At 33.8% G+C, this 14,760-nt stretch overlaps 2 protein-coding genes across 2 annotated transcripts; both read right to left on the bottom strand.

The window, feature by feature from the left end:
* Positions 1-557: 557 nt before the first annotated feature.
* On the bottom strand, positions 558-3,483 carry RpL22 (ribosomal protein L22). Its single transcript, XM_028177584.2, has 3 exons — positions 3,344-3,483; positions 2,974-3,262; positions 558-752 (listed from the first exon to the last, which is right to left on the bottom strand). The coding sequence occupies exons 2-3, from the start codon at positions 3,251-3,253 to the stop codon at positions 589-591; spliced, it is 444 nt and encodes a 147-aa protein (XP_028033385.1). The 5' UTR covers positions 3,254-3,262; positions 3,344-3,483; the 3' UTR covers positions 558-588.
* A 5,246-nt stretch (positions 3,484-8,729) lies between these two features.
* Sce (E3 ubiquitin-protein ligase Sce) lies at positions 8,730-12,661 on the bottom strand. The gene is made up of 4 exons (XM_028177585.2): positions 11,802-12,661; positions 11,081-11,253; positions 10,064-10,236; positions 8,730-9,209 (listed from the first exon to the last, which is right to left on the bottom strand). The coding sequence occupies exons 1-4, from the start codon at positions 12,542-12,544 to the stop codon at positions 9,165-9,167; spliced, it is 1,134 nt and encodes a 377-aa protein (XP_028033386.2). The 5' UTR covers positions 12,545-12,661; the 3' UTR covers positions 8,730-9,164.
* Positions 12,662-14,760: the final 2,099 nt, after the last annotated feature.

Here is a 14,760-nt window from a genome sequence, read left to right on the forward strand (position 1 = left end):
GATTACTTACTAGGTCAATCTGATTGAAAATGCATCCCAATCGCTCCAGCCGTTTGGGCCATAGATACTACTACTACTACTACATCGAACGACAATTTTGACCATAGTACCGTCAAAAAATTATACGAGTGACATTTTCCTAATAAGTGAATCTTATGGTTTATAACAGAATTTTAAGATAAAACACCATTAAGACATTTTGGGTTTTTTTTTACCAGAATATATTTGCATAGGAATATTATTTCTCTCAGCTTTCAAGACTCATAGACAATGTTTTAGTTTCGTTTTTGATTCCTCTCGTTCTTGAGTTTTTTATTATCCTTGTGAAATGACTAGTCTAGAAATATTTCTTTTAGAAAAATGAGCAGTAATATTTTAAAGTCGACGTTACATTATGAACCAATATGATGACAATCAAAAATGCAAGATTAGACTGAAAATTACATTTGATTAGACTCAAGGATCAATTAGTAAAATAACTGGTTCAGTGAATCTAGTATGACCCGCTCGAGATCACTAGAATAGGTAGGAAAAAAAAGTAAAATAAGAAGATTGGATTGTGTAAAACTATTTTATTGTATGAATAGCTTAATCCTCATTGTCTTCGTTATCGCTGTCAGCGTTGATGTTGAAGTAGCGCAGTTCGTAAGCGTCATGAGCGGAGGCCACCACTCGAAGCCAGTCACGCAAATTGTTCTTCTTGAGGTAACGTTTTGTTAAATACTTCAGGTACCTCTTTGAAAAAGGAATGTCTGGAAAAACCAAAGAATTATATTATTATTTATATTATATTATATTATATTATATTAGAATTATATTATATTAGTTTATTTTATTGTCTATTAATCCTTCTTTAAGTACATATTTGAGAGCAAATAGAAACTGAGCAGAGAAAAATAAATACTTTCAAGTCTGAATGTTAACATGGATATGGTTATATAAATCAACTGGTAGTTTGTAGACCGCATGGGCGCAAGAGGTATCCAAGACCTCTTTCTCTAGAATATTACAATATACATACTTCATTCTTTCTGCATTACAAATCAAATACAAATGAAACCTTGATAAAAAACATATCGACGCTTGAAAGGCAAAAGTGACTAAGCGACAATAACTGCTTTGTACATAAATGATAGGCCATAAACATATTCGACGCGCAAAAAAATATTTTTTCTAGGTCTATTAAAATCATTTCAATCCTACAGCTACTAACTAGATTCGTTAAAATAAATTTCGTTTTCAGGTATTTCAAATTTAAATTAGTCTACTGTAAAGTTCACGCATTGTTGCTTAGTCACGTTTGCCTTTCAAGCGTCGATGTGCACTACAGTAAGTTACATAATGTTTATAAAAATATTTAGATTGTTTACAATCCTCTACTCATATCATGATGTTAGCCTTTTGTTTTACTTTTCTTTAACTACATAAAGATTTGTGACTAAACTGAAAACTTGGAGCAATAGTAAATAAAAAAAAATGCCCCTTTTTTGCTAACTACATTACTTGAAAACGGTAAGTCTAATTTTTAAGAAAAGATTAAAGTTAAAATTTTTAGAAGGAAAAAGTTTTACCAGTTTACATTTTTTAAGTCTATTAAAACAAGATAATGCCATAAAATACCATGTTTCGTTCTAAACCTAGATTTAATGAAGTTGAACAGTATCTAAATTCAATGCTAGGTACTTCATTGCTTTTTGGGACTAGAAGTACATCATTAATGAGTGATTTCTCATTCGTATTTTTTTTTATTGGGCTTATATGCATACAAGCATACAGATGATCTGATGGTGAGTGGTTACAGTCGCTCATGGATTTCAGCAATACCAGGAGTAAAGCCAGCCAGAGCTCCTGGCACAATGACAACCAAATATACCAATTACCAATAAAATACTATGATATTGTTCCTGGCATAAAAAATTAAGAAATTTTTACGACAATTGTAAGTATATACTTAATAAATTGTTAAGATCTTTATAGAAACAAAACACTTATAAATAAATATCAAGGCAAACAGACAAAGAGAGTAACACCATCTTCCCTATTTCTATCACTTTATACTATGCAATTGACATGGTCCTTATGTCCAGATAAATATGAGATATTTAAATTGAGATGCCTATAAATTTTGGTAATAATTTATTTTGGGGGGGCGAAGTTTTTGAAGCCATCTGTCCAGTAAAATATTAAACCCATTTGAAAGCAAATTGTAGATCTATTAAGTGAACCAGACAAACTGAACAATCTTGTAACAACTCCGAAGATAATCAGAATAATAACAATTACATCTATTATATTCATATTGATACGGTTATTTTGTTCTGAAATGACAAAATTTGTTTAGTTTAATACATCTAATCCATCAATATTATCAAAATTCTGATTTATTATATTACCTGCTCTTTATGCATAAACCTAAATACATCTGGAACAAAATCAACACTTATTCTATTTTGTACGATGGGAAAATTTAATCAACTATCAAAGAATGCTGAGGCTTTAAGGTTTTTTTCTCCATGAGCTATATTTATGTTTTAACATTGGATAATTGGCTGCAATGGTCCCATTTTGCTAATGAACTAATAAAAAACTTAATATGGCACCTTTGTGGCCTACAAATTCACTACATAGTGTTGCTCATGGTCATCAGAAAAGCAAATTTATAATAAAACCTATACCATAAGTTTATTGTAATGATCAAGGCAAGATTTTTTTTGTGAGTAATTTTCATAAAACAATACATTGCTGTGTAACCAGAACTATCATTACATTGAAAGCTTTAAATTATTTTATCTTCATATCAACACAATAGCTTTCACTAGGCTTCTAATGATTTATCTATAGAAAACTCAAAATGATATAAACATGGAATGACAACGAATCAAGTTATGACCGATACGTAAATAAAGCATCAAGGTAACAACAGATTTTACATTAGTAAGTACGCATACCATTTTACTGTTCAGCTGCACTAACCTGCGGTGATAGCGACTTTCGTCTTATCCCTGGCGACGACAACGTGATTGCTTAGGTTATTTGTTTTGCCCTCAACTTTGACGTGTTCCTTCAAGTATTTCTCGAAGTTACCTACGTCTAAGATACTATCCTCAGCGGGATGCGTGCAGTCGATTGTAAATTTTAAGTTAATCTTCCGCTTGATGCCTTTGCCGCGGATTTTGCCACCCTTCACTCCTTTTTTGCCAGTCTTCTGATGCAATTGGGCTTTCTTAGCCACCGGTTTCTTTGTTACTGCCATTGTGGCAAACTGTAAATAAATTAAACAACTTGTAACTAATCTTTACTATTTTTCACTGTATTTGAACATTATTTTAATGAATTAACCTACCGAACACGTGTAGAGCAGTTACCGTAAAAACTGCAAAATGGCCGACTCAACTGTCAGAAATCGTGAATGTTGGCAATCATCAACAGAGCTGCATCCATTTTATGAAGACTATTTTGTATTAAAACTCATTTAGTCGATTAATTTATTTTAAAGCTAAATTCGATCAGGCAACTACATAACACGTACCGAAAGACATTTTGAATTTACATGTTTCTTGTAAACTTGTAATCTACCGATCGATCGATCACTCAGTATCTAAAAGGTAAAGAAAGTTACCGGGTTGAAACACAGTACTAATAAATGTTCATTCAATAAATGTTCACAGCATTTCTAACACGTATTGAAGGTGCTCAAATAAATTACTCTGTGAAATAAATTATTGGGACAAAATTACATTATTTTGAATTTCGTCGCTTCAGAAAAAAAGAATACGGTTTATAAGAGAGATGATATATTAAAATAGGTTGCAGGTTGCTCACATATCATAATGCTTTCCTTCATATATCTAAACGCTTTTAACCTGACACTTTTTCCATAACGATTAAGAATGGTTAGTCAAAAATCCGAATGTACTGATATACTTGTTTACATATTTTATTTAATACATTTTACTTCACTTTATTGAACACAAAACTTAGATATAAAAATATGTACCTATCGACGACACTACTCTTACACTGCCACTGTAGCTTGCTCTAAGCAATCCTTTGAGGTGATCCCATCATCTCATTTTTACCATTGCAGCACCCGCCCCTGCAGCTGAGTTTATCTATACTAACTCGAACCACTGCGTTCATCCACAGCTGCTTTCCAGATATGTCTTTGACCACGAGCAATCTGGCTTTGGAATGAACTCCCCTCCACAGTCTTTTCTGAGCGCTATGACATATATTTCTTCAAACGAGGTTTGCAGAGAGTACTCAGCGATAGGTAGGGGTTTGGCCGTAACTTTGGCATTGCTGACGAACTCACGACGACGACGGTACCCACTCACCAACACCATAGACCAACACTATATATCAAAGTGAAACTTTTATTACATCGTCTCAAACTTTTATCGTCTGTGTGTTGCATATCGCGTGACGGTCGGCCGCGGAGTAGGAATAAAGGAAAAGGCGCTCATCAGAGCAGCCCAGGCCAATATGGCGGCGCATATAGTTCGCAGCAGCTGACCGTGTAGTGTATAGACTATTACTCATTTGTGCCAGTGCTCCACGCTATTTTGTTTGTTTTTGTCAGTGTTTAATGTAAATGTTGTTTGTCAGAGTTAAATGTCTATAATGTGAAAAAAAGTTTCACTTTTACCGTGTTTCATAAAACCACACAATCCTTTTTGAAGTTATATTTCTTTAGGCGCGTTATGAAAAATTGATGAGAGTGAAATTTTATGATGCGCGCGCACCGTGACACAAAATTAACAGAATGAAGTTGCCCACTAAATCGCTCATTACAATACGACCGACGTAAGTTGCCGAGTCTGAATATAGCCGCAGGTGAACTTTCCGAACCGAACCGAGAATTACCGAATTTATACGATGTCAAGAAAGGGGATGTCCAAGCGTGTTTGAGGATGTTGTTTAATCGATTTTTTTTCAAATTGATTAAAACTTAAATAAAAAAAAGGACATAAATTTAATAAAAATAAAGTATAATTCTTTCACGCGTACATAAGTACACGCACCCTTTTTTTACAAATATAAGCGTAAATATGTGCGCTACAATACCATTGCTAGTGGTGCCTGTAGTCTGTACTAGAGTGTCCAACTAATATTTACCCTACCTAATTTTATTGTTGGTAGACTAATGAGCTATTCCAAATTTTATACATACGTGCAATTTGGTAAGTGATCTCACGACTCAATGAGACAAGGCTTGCTAATACTAGCTCTAGTAAGATCAAAAGTCAGCTCATCGTGTATCGATTTTCAATGTGCAAACACACAGACTACATTTATTGTAATAAAAACAATGTACTCGTTACTCGTCGCGTAACAATTTACCATATTTAGTTACTGCTAGTAATCTCGAGGGACTGTACCATATAATGTGTAATATATAATGTGTAGGCGAGCTCATGGGGCTCAGACTGATAAAATTTGCTAAAATTTGCCCTAGCAAGAGCAGTGCTTCGCTGAATCTAACACTCGATCGGAATCGAATCTCAGTAGTATTTTATAGAAACCACTGAATAGGTACCTGCTTTTAAAGATAGTAACATAGCCACCCTATTGGCCTTTCTGTGAGGGATGATATTATGCAAATATTACCAATATAAAAGATTTTCATACAAATTAATATTACAAATATACTGAGAGTAGATTATTAGAATATCAATTATGCCGTCCGGCTAGCTGTCAAGTAAGCATGAATTGAAAGCTTATTAATTTAATGATATTAAAATATTAATTTCTTTAACTGTCAAATTCTCAGCATTGTTGTGCAATATTTCTGCAATGACAGTGTTGTATTGTTTTAATTATTGTTAATATTATAAGTTCAGCGGCTGGGTCTGGGCATTAAGTCATCGGTCAATGAATTTGTGTTTATATTTGTGAAGTTACATTATTTTATTAATTTTCTCTGTACATTGTTCACTGTTTTATATATTTGACTATGTAATTCAAATTCTATAGAACTCAATCAATGAAAACCTCAACTGTCTCAGTCTTATCCATTGTCTTTGTAATATTTTCCCATGAATAATACACAAAATTCGAGGTCACGGCACTTTTTACCGGTGTGATGTAATGCAGAGTTTTAAAAACTAGTTATTCTTTGTCTGCAATTCGTAGCGAGCAGGGTTTCTTGAAAGTTTATTAGTTTTAGTATAATTTGAACTAAAATATTCATTATTCTGCTATTGGTCAGCACAAACGCAAACCCAAAGGGAAGTAAAATAATTAAAGTTAGTAGTGACGGCGGGAGTTTTCGAAATGTGTTAAAATCTGAGCATGCGCACTGTTAAATTAAGTTTTATCACGACTTTGACGAGAACGACTCACGACCGTAGTTTATTTACAGCTTTGGGTGTAATCGGTTTTGGACTTTGCTAACTTGGAAGATAACCTCACTCTAAATATTTCGAATCAAAATCATGATGGAGTGTAATAAGTTTAGTTTTTGTCCTGAGTAAAAGAAGAAATAGATGTAAATGAAAGGTAATTATCTATTATCTTACAATTTTAAAACATTCATATGTTTTAAGAAAAACAATTAATACCTCAGATGGATACAGGGCTGGACAAATGAAATTATGGATACATGTTTTGTGGCCTGCTGTTGCAATTGTGCTAAAAACTACGGTTTCACGAAGACCGATCTAGATCGCTTTACGGATAACATTGAGAACTTATTAAATAATAACAATGGCAGACAGTGCTTTAGGGATTTTATGGAAGAAGCTAAAATGAGGCATGGACTTAGAACTTTACACTTTTGGGAGCGTGTCGACAAATATATCTCTTCTCAAGACACAGTGCACAGTGCGTCACACTCGGAATGTCTCAAACGTGTGGATAGTTTAATCGATATAGCGGAAAAAATTGAGGAATTCGACTTTGCCACCATGGAAAGACTGTGTATCGCACGGGAATCTGAGAACAGAGAAGAAATTATTACTGTGCTAAAACTGTTCAAAGTTGAAGCAGCAAAGGCTTTGAAGCGGGAATACAATGCTTTTAAAAGACATTTTGTTGTGAAGAATTAAAACAAAAGTGCTTTTCAATTAGGATGGATGTGTCATCATACACGCGAGTGCACTAAAATAGCTTTAAATTAAGTACTTACCTGTTCAGAAATAATCTTGTGATCTGTATATAAATTATAAAAAAAATGTTGAGTAGGTACTTATATTATTTTTATAAAAATACATAGGTATCTAAGATTCTAATGTATTAATTTCATATCTGATATACGTGCTATGTGCATAGTTACACATTTCCAAAAAGCCATTATAGTAGAATAGTCACATTTTCTACTTGATACAAAATATTTCATAGGTATTTAATATTTAGCCTAATGCTTTAGCCTATGTACCTGTTATTGTAATATGTAACTGTTTATGGTAGATTTTTTACACAAAAAAATAGATACAACAAACATTTTTACGGTTTACACTATCCATATTTTTTTTCATTTTTTATTGGATGAATTCGTCAATTGTCCGAAAAATATTGCAGAAGAAATCTAACACAAAATTTGTAGGTGATATTATTATATTAGAAGTCACAATTTATATTCCTGCAATCCGTCCTATATTTTTGTTGAGAATTGTTTGTAATTTAAATTACACGTTTTTCTTTGTTGAAAATTGACGCTTTAGTGAGAAATAAAATATTTAATAAATCTAATATTTGTTTATTCATTTAACAATTTACACGTAACATCAATCTAAAAGCCAAAAAAATGGTGGCTTATGACTTCACAATGAAGGCATAAATACCTATCTATTATAAAAATCAATTGCTGTTCATTAGTCTCGCTAAAACTCGTGAACGGCTGGACCAATTTGGCTAATTTTGGTCTTGAATTATTTTGTGTTAGTCCCAGAGAAGGTTTAAAAGGTAGATAAATATGAAAATGCTCGGAATTAAATAAAAATAACATTTTGTTTTTCCTTTGATGTGTCCCCCGTCGGACGGAGTCCTTTTGTTTGTTTTAAGTTTCTTTTACACAAAAGCTTAGGTATTTTATTTAACGATTGTAGCACTACGAAGTCTGCCGGGTCAGCTAGTTAAGTTATAAAAATCAAACCCACGAGAATTTTTTAGTGATCTGTGGTGGTAGAGCGAGTCCGCATGGGTAAGCACCACTACCTTGCATGTTCTACTGCGGTGCAGTTACGAGTTTCGGTTTGAAGGGTAGTACAGCTGTTATGTTATGGTGGGAAGGTCTCAAGTTTCAGGTAATGTTGCTCACGTATTTAGCCCTCCTTAATTAGACTAGCTGTACCTGGTCACATTCCCGATCCTACGGATCGAATGGTAAGCAGTCGACGTCGCCCTAAACACGCCATTTCGGATCCACTAACGGTGCTTTTAAGTATCTCAAGCACCGGTCATTGTTCACGTAGAACCCCACAGACACAGACACAGCCCACTGAGTTTCTCGCCGGATCTCTTCAGTGGGTCGCGTTCCCGATCCAACGATTAATTTTGCGAAGCACGGCTCTTGCTAGGGTTAGTGTTAGCAACGTCGTCAGGTTTGAGCTCCGTTAGCTCACCTACTCGTTCTGTGAATCTACTATAACCCCTAACTAAAAAAAGGTAGGAAAAAAAAATTGTACCTATGCAGTGTTACAGTACCATAGCAGGAATCCGTTGCAATTTAATGGATACATACATACGAATATACGTTTTATTTTAGTGACAAATAAAAAGCTGTTAAATGAGAATTAAACTTTTAATAATTGCACAAAGTTGTACAAAACACTACACCATTTATGAGTAAAGTGTACTATTATACAATATGGTCACGTCCCGTTACTGATATTAGTTCATTCAAAATGACAAATGTTACTATTTAACTATTTAAAACACCAATAATGCATCAATCTACTTCAATTTCAAGAATATTCCTTAGTATAATTAGGTTGAAAAGATTACTGATTTGTTTTAAATTTACAAATGTTATAGGTATTGTGATTTGTTTTTTTTTTTTATTATAGTCACATTTCTTATCACATTATCATAAGAGTCCATGTCTCAATTTAAAAAATATTCTTTTTATTTATATATATTTCGATTTCACTATGAGATTGGATTCACTGCATATCACCATTTTAGTTATGTAAAGAGGCACATAACTAAAATGTATCCTACTTCTAGGTTTTCTTCCAGGAGTAGAACATCTCCAAAGGTTTGTTGACCTGAAAATAGAAAAAGATTCATTTAACTAGTAATATAATCATAAATATAATGCTATCTCCTTGGTAACTACAGTGAATTTTTCAACTGGGATATACCTACTCGTAATATGAATAAGCAAATATTATGTTAACTATGCATTTGTTTAAATTATGCACCAATGCAACATTGAAAAATAATAGTTTAAAAAAACAAAAAAAATACGCTTTTACAGAAAATCCAACTAAAAAATTTAAATAAATTTGAATTAAAAATAGTGCAAGAAAACATGATTTTATTGTAAAAAAAAACGTGGGGAGCTTTTCAGGATATTATCAAAATATCCCCTTCTACTCATATCTGTTCATAAAATATTTATAACTGCTGATACCATGCAACAGAGCCCATAGACATATACTTAACATGATAATGTAGAAAGAAAAATGTTTAAGTTTTTTTTAATTATTGCTTATATGGGTGGACGAGCTTGCAGCCTACCTGGTGTTAAGTGGTTACCGAAGCCCATAGACATCTATGACGTAAATGCGCCACCCACCTTGAGATATCAGTTCTAAGGTCTCATGTATAGTTACAACGGCTGTCCTCCCTTCAAACCGAAACGCATTACTGCTTCTCGGCAGAAATAGGCAGGGTGGTGGTACCTACCCGCGCGGGCTCATAAGAGGTCCTACCACCAGTAGCGATGGTCACTTTTTGATATGAGGTTGAGGTCTGAACTGTATTGTAAAGTTTAACTTTCTACATATTTTAGTATAGGGTGCTGATGTTTATCAAGATCACAGTTACAGGCCACTTTCATTATTAAAATCAAATATATTTTGAGTTAACAAAAGAACAATAAAATGAAAATGTATACCTTCCAGAACTTATCGATAATCTGACGAAGGGTCTGTGAGCCAGCCAACAGCACGAACTGTCCAGGCGAAGGTGCTACATAAATACAAAAGTTCAGAAGCCGGAGTGCCTCTGGTAGCTCTGCATCGAGATCCAAAGTGAGACGCATCGCTAGGTACTTGCTTAGATGATCGACTGAAATCAAATGCATCATTTTTTATGGGATAATGTTTTATTTTAAAGTAATTGATATTATAGTTAAACAAATTAACATCTATAGTACATAAGAATTTCAAGTGTTGTTTAAATTAATAAAATCATGGATATGAAACCACAATAATTATTGGCTCTGATTTCTAGCAATAATTTATGTATTAGGGCTGTCAGTAAAGCGAGCCCTAGTAATATTTCAGCTCTAGTTTTTTTTTTTTTTTTCACGCCGCGTTAACTGTTCCAGTGATAAGTTCATAAAGAACTTGTGTTACAGGTACCAGATAACAGATATAAATGTAAGATTTTTATTATACACATACATATATTTAATATAAAATATATACTTTTTACATTTATATTTTTTACATTGTCCAATAGGAATCCTTGGGGATATTGTTTTTTTTAGTTGGTTGCTTATTTACTTCAATTATAGAACTTATGCAATAAGTAATGGAAAGTTACTTTCTTATACTTATCTTATCAAAGAGCTTCTATATTAGGTACTTGTATCGATTTGCTATTCGTTTTTCTGAATTATTATTTTAGACTATTTTCATGTTTCTAGGTGGGTAGGGGCATAAACAAGGTTGATGTCTACAGACTCCAGTAACCACTTGACACCTGTTGGTCGTGGAGCTTGTGCTCCCTCATACTTCATCCAGTACAACAAAACTTTTTTTTGTTAAGTCAAACTAAAAAAAAATATGTGTTTCGATAATATATAATAATAACTTGGGCTTGGCTCTGTTGAAGTCCAAGAATATCAATCATGTGGTTCTTCATAGAAAATCTAAACAAACAATACAAAAGCAAAACATATGCTCACCAGAAGCATTGGGTGTTGTCTTTAGATATCTCACAGAATTGTCACAAAGAGCTCTCATAAGTTGATTGTCCCCAGTCATCTCTGTAGGGTGGGGTTTGAAGACTAGCTCTATCTCATTGGGGTTTAGGGGCTCCCCTTCTCCTTCCGTATCCATTGAGTTCTCTCCTTCTGTTCTGCAACATGAGAAGCCTTGAGGTGGGTCATACATGTACTTGTCAGAACTGTTGTAGTGATTTTATCATGGACTTTACCATCTGATATTTTTCTGATACAAAATTCTACCTGAGAGACTAATCAAAGTTCAATTATTTTATTATTAATTGATTTATCTCTATGTAATTTTATACAATAATTTATAAATAAAAAGTTACAAATACATAGTTTCAAAAAGATCAGAAATAAATAAATAAATTCTACCACAGAACTACATCTTGGCTAAATAGCCACTGTGCCAAGTACTAGTTTTAAAGAGAATAAATTTAAGAAATAGTCCTTAACCAGAAGTTTACAGAAATTTAACCTTGAATATAAAAAAATAATTAATTTGTGTAATGTCATGGATAAAAACTTTATTAGAAGTTGAAATAGATGGGAAGAGAGACTCAGGATCTAAGTACTGATTATTCTCAAGTCAAACAACACTATTATTGCTTTTGACTACCATGCAAGTGGATTATTAAGCCATTTACTATAACAGAAAGTACTGGTAATGGTAGCTTACCTTCCATCACTAGATTCACTCTCTTCACTTCTCTCTGAAGTCAATACCGATTTGGCCCTTTTAGTTGTACTTGTGTTTTTGGATACTGATGAAACATTCGACGGGACTGGAGATGGTGTACTTCTCACTGAAGCAGGATTGGATGTTGACTGACCGGATTGTGCAGGGTTCCCGCTTGAAGAAGTTCCATCTTTGGGAGTGGCAGAATTACTACCATTTTGAGCTGTTTCTACATTACCATTGGAATTAGACGCATTGCTACTCTCGTCATGGTTCTTTCTTGATCTCTGAGGCCTGTTTTGTGACTGTAACTTTATGCCTTCGGTTATAGAATTGACGAGAGAAGCTTGTGAATGGGACATGCTTAGTTTAGCTAGAACCAGTTCTTGGTGAGCCTCGTATTCGTCCCTACTGGGATATATCTTGGATATGAGCAGGTCGAAGTTGGGGTCCGGTCGAAGAGAACGTTTGGACACTAATTTTTTTCTACAAGTCGGACACTCTTTATTGCCCGATCTCAAAGCGGTTATAATACAGTCGTTGCAGAATCTATGGAGGCATTCTTTTGTAGTCATTGTCTTTTTGAGCATATCCAAACAGATTGGGCACATCAGCTCGCTGTGAAGACTTCGTGGGGAGACCGCTATTTCCGTCGCGTCTGTGATCACTTCTTGTGGAGTACGGTGTAACTCGTAAAGGGATAGCTCCCATGTTTTATTTTGCGAAGGCTCTGTTGAAGACATTTTGCCAATATATTCTAAATTCCACGGAAATATGAAGCTTTTTGTTTTTCTTTAGTTGACACTGTTGACAGACGTCGCGTCGTCCATGTTGATCTGTGAAAATTCAAAGAGTCTGTGAAGTGTTTGATGATTTTTTAATAGTGTTGTTTGCCTTGTCACTTTAAGGTAAAACCAAACTAAGTAATACTAACGATGATTAGTTGCTTGATAAAATCGACTAAAACCCGTAAAAAAATTTGAATCAATTTCTTATTTTTGCAAAACATACTAGCAGCTTTCGGTTTATAGAAAATATTTTTTTTATTCCATTTTCGTTATTATACTCCGTACCTACTTAACAGCTAATTTGAAAATACTTCAAAATAAACCAAAATAACAAGGTTTGGCAAAAAATTAGGTAAGCAATGGTCGTGAAAATTTCGAAAAGAATAGAATTAAAATGAATTAAGTGGTACCGTACGTATAAATACATGACTTTTTGGCGGGTATGCGACTAACCCATAGACACAGCCCATTGAGTTTCTCGCGGGATCTTCTCAGTGGGTCGCGCTTCCGATCCGGTGGTAGATTCTGCGAAGCACTGCCCTTTGAGCCTCGTGAGCTCACCTACACGTTAAGGGGAGGCTGATAGACTCTCAAGGCTATCAGCATAGGTAGGCAACAAAAAAAGGTTTGCGAGGAGCGAAATTGTGAGAATTGTTTTATTTTGAAGATTTAGCATATCTGATCTACAGGGTTAAATTTTAAAATAATTCAGCATCTGTGAAAGTGCTCATGTGTAAGAAAATGAAACAAAATTTCTAAACGCGGCTTCTAGCGTTCCTCCAAAAAGCCTATTGAAGTACTTATAGCACGCCACATACTCAATATATAACCATCATATTAATGAGCCCTTACTTCATCAGATGTTTATTATCATACTTAAAAAAAGAAGAAAAAAAAGATAGTATACCTAAGCGGAATGCATTCATAGGTAATAAGCGATCATATAATAATATTATAATTTAATTTAATATGCGAACATATTATAATATTAGACAAGACTTTTTGGCGGGAACGCGAGGAGTGAAGTTGTGTGATTTGTTTTATTTTGTCTACTTAGTGACAAGTAAGATTAGGCTATATGGTATGACACCTTTGCCTTTCCAGTTGAAAAAATAAGACTACTACTAAAAATTTATAAACATAGAACAACTTATACAATACAATAGTACATATTTAATTTACTATTGTCTTTATTTTATTTATGTACACACAGAAAAGATGACATAGTACAGAAATTATGTACAAAGGCGCTGCTTATTTCTTTAAGAAATCTCTTCCAGCAGACCTGCGAGAGGATTATGAGTATAATAATTAAAAGTGATGAGTGTGTGTAGAACAAATAACACATAACTAAAATAACAAATACAACATGAGAATTATAGTAATACACATACACATAGCAAATATTGTTAAACTTGAATACAAAATATTGTACGTAACACAGTATATACGAAGCGTATAGAACAATGATCATTCGGTTGATGAGAGATAGAATTGTTTGACCTTGTATTTAAAAACAGAAACAGACTTGCAAACTCGGATGTCAGCCGGCAGCGAATTCCACAGTCTGACCGCATGCACAGTAAAGGAGTGAAAATAGAAATAGGTTTTGTGGGAAGGAAATAACAAGACAGAACGTTGGTTGGATCTGCAGGGAGCATCAGGAGAACGAATGAAAGAGAATCGCTCACGTAAATATAAGGGAGAAGTGGGCTAATGCAGGATATTGAATAGGAGACATAATATTCGAGTATTCCTACGAAGGCGTATAGGGAGCCATTTAAGTTCTTTGCGAAAATGAGAAACATGATCGAATTTTCTGAGATTGTATATAAAACGGATAAAAGGTTGCGTTCATTACATTCCATATTACAGTTTACCAACTAGCTGGATATAATTAACATTGTCGTAGCATCACAGTAATTTAAATAAATAAAAATATCTTAACTGGTGCTATCAAATAAAAATAAAAAAACATTTGATTCAGACCACTATAAGTCCACATGTTTGTGCGTTGGATTTGGTATTTTTACTTTATTACGTAAATAAATGAATGAGTTCACGGCTCGTATTATGTATGCTACCGCGTATTTAATGCTCATCGGAACCCATAGACATGATAACATAAATGCCGTGACTCACCTTATGACATGAGATTCAAGTGGGAATGG

Source organism: Bombyx mandarina, chromosome 17, assembly GCF_030267445.1.
Source record: "Bombyx mandarina strain Sakado chromosome 17, ASM3026744v2".
Classification (NCBI taxonomy): domain Eukaryota; kingdom Metazoa; phylum Arthropoda; class Insecta; order Lepidoptera; family Bombycidae; genus Bombyx; species Bombyx mandarina.

What these genes read in the sequence shown, in the direction of transcription:
- RpL22 (XM_028177584.2), bottom strand. Translation starts at nt 3,253, where the DNA reads ATGGCAGTAACAAAGAAACCGGTGGCTAAGAAAGCCCAATTGCATCAG. An exon ending in GAAAGTCGCTATCACCGCAG is followed by an intron (nt 753 to 2,973) that starts GTTAGTGCAGCT and finishes TGGTTTTTCCAG; the next exon opens with ACATTCCTTTTTCAAAGAGG.
- Sce (XM_028177585.2), bottom strand. Translation starts at nt 12,544, where the DNA reads ATGTCTTCAACAGAGCCTTCGCAAAATAAAACATGGGAGCTATCCCTT. An exon ending in AGTGAATCTAGTGATGGAAG is followed by an intron (nt 11,254 to 11,801) that starts GTAAGCTACCAT and finishes CTCATGTTGCAG; the next exon opens with AACAGAAGGAGAGAACTCAA. An exon ending in GACAACACCCAATGCTTCTG is followed by an intron (nt 10,237 to 11,080) that starts GTGAGCATATGT and finishes ATTTGATTTCAG; the next exon opens with TCGATCATCTAAGCAAGTAC.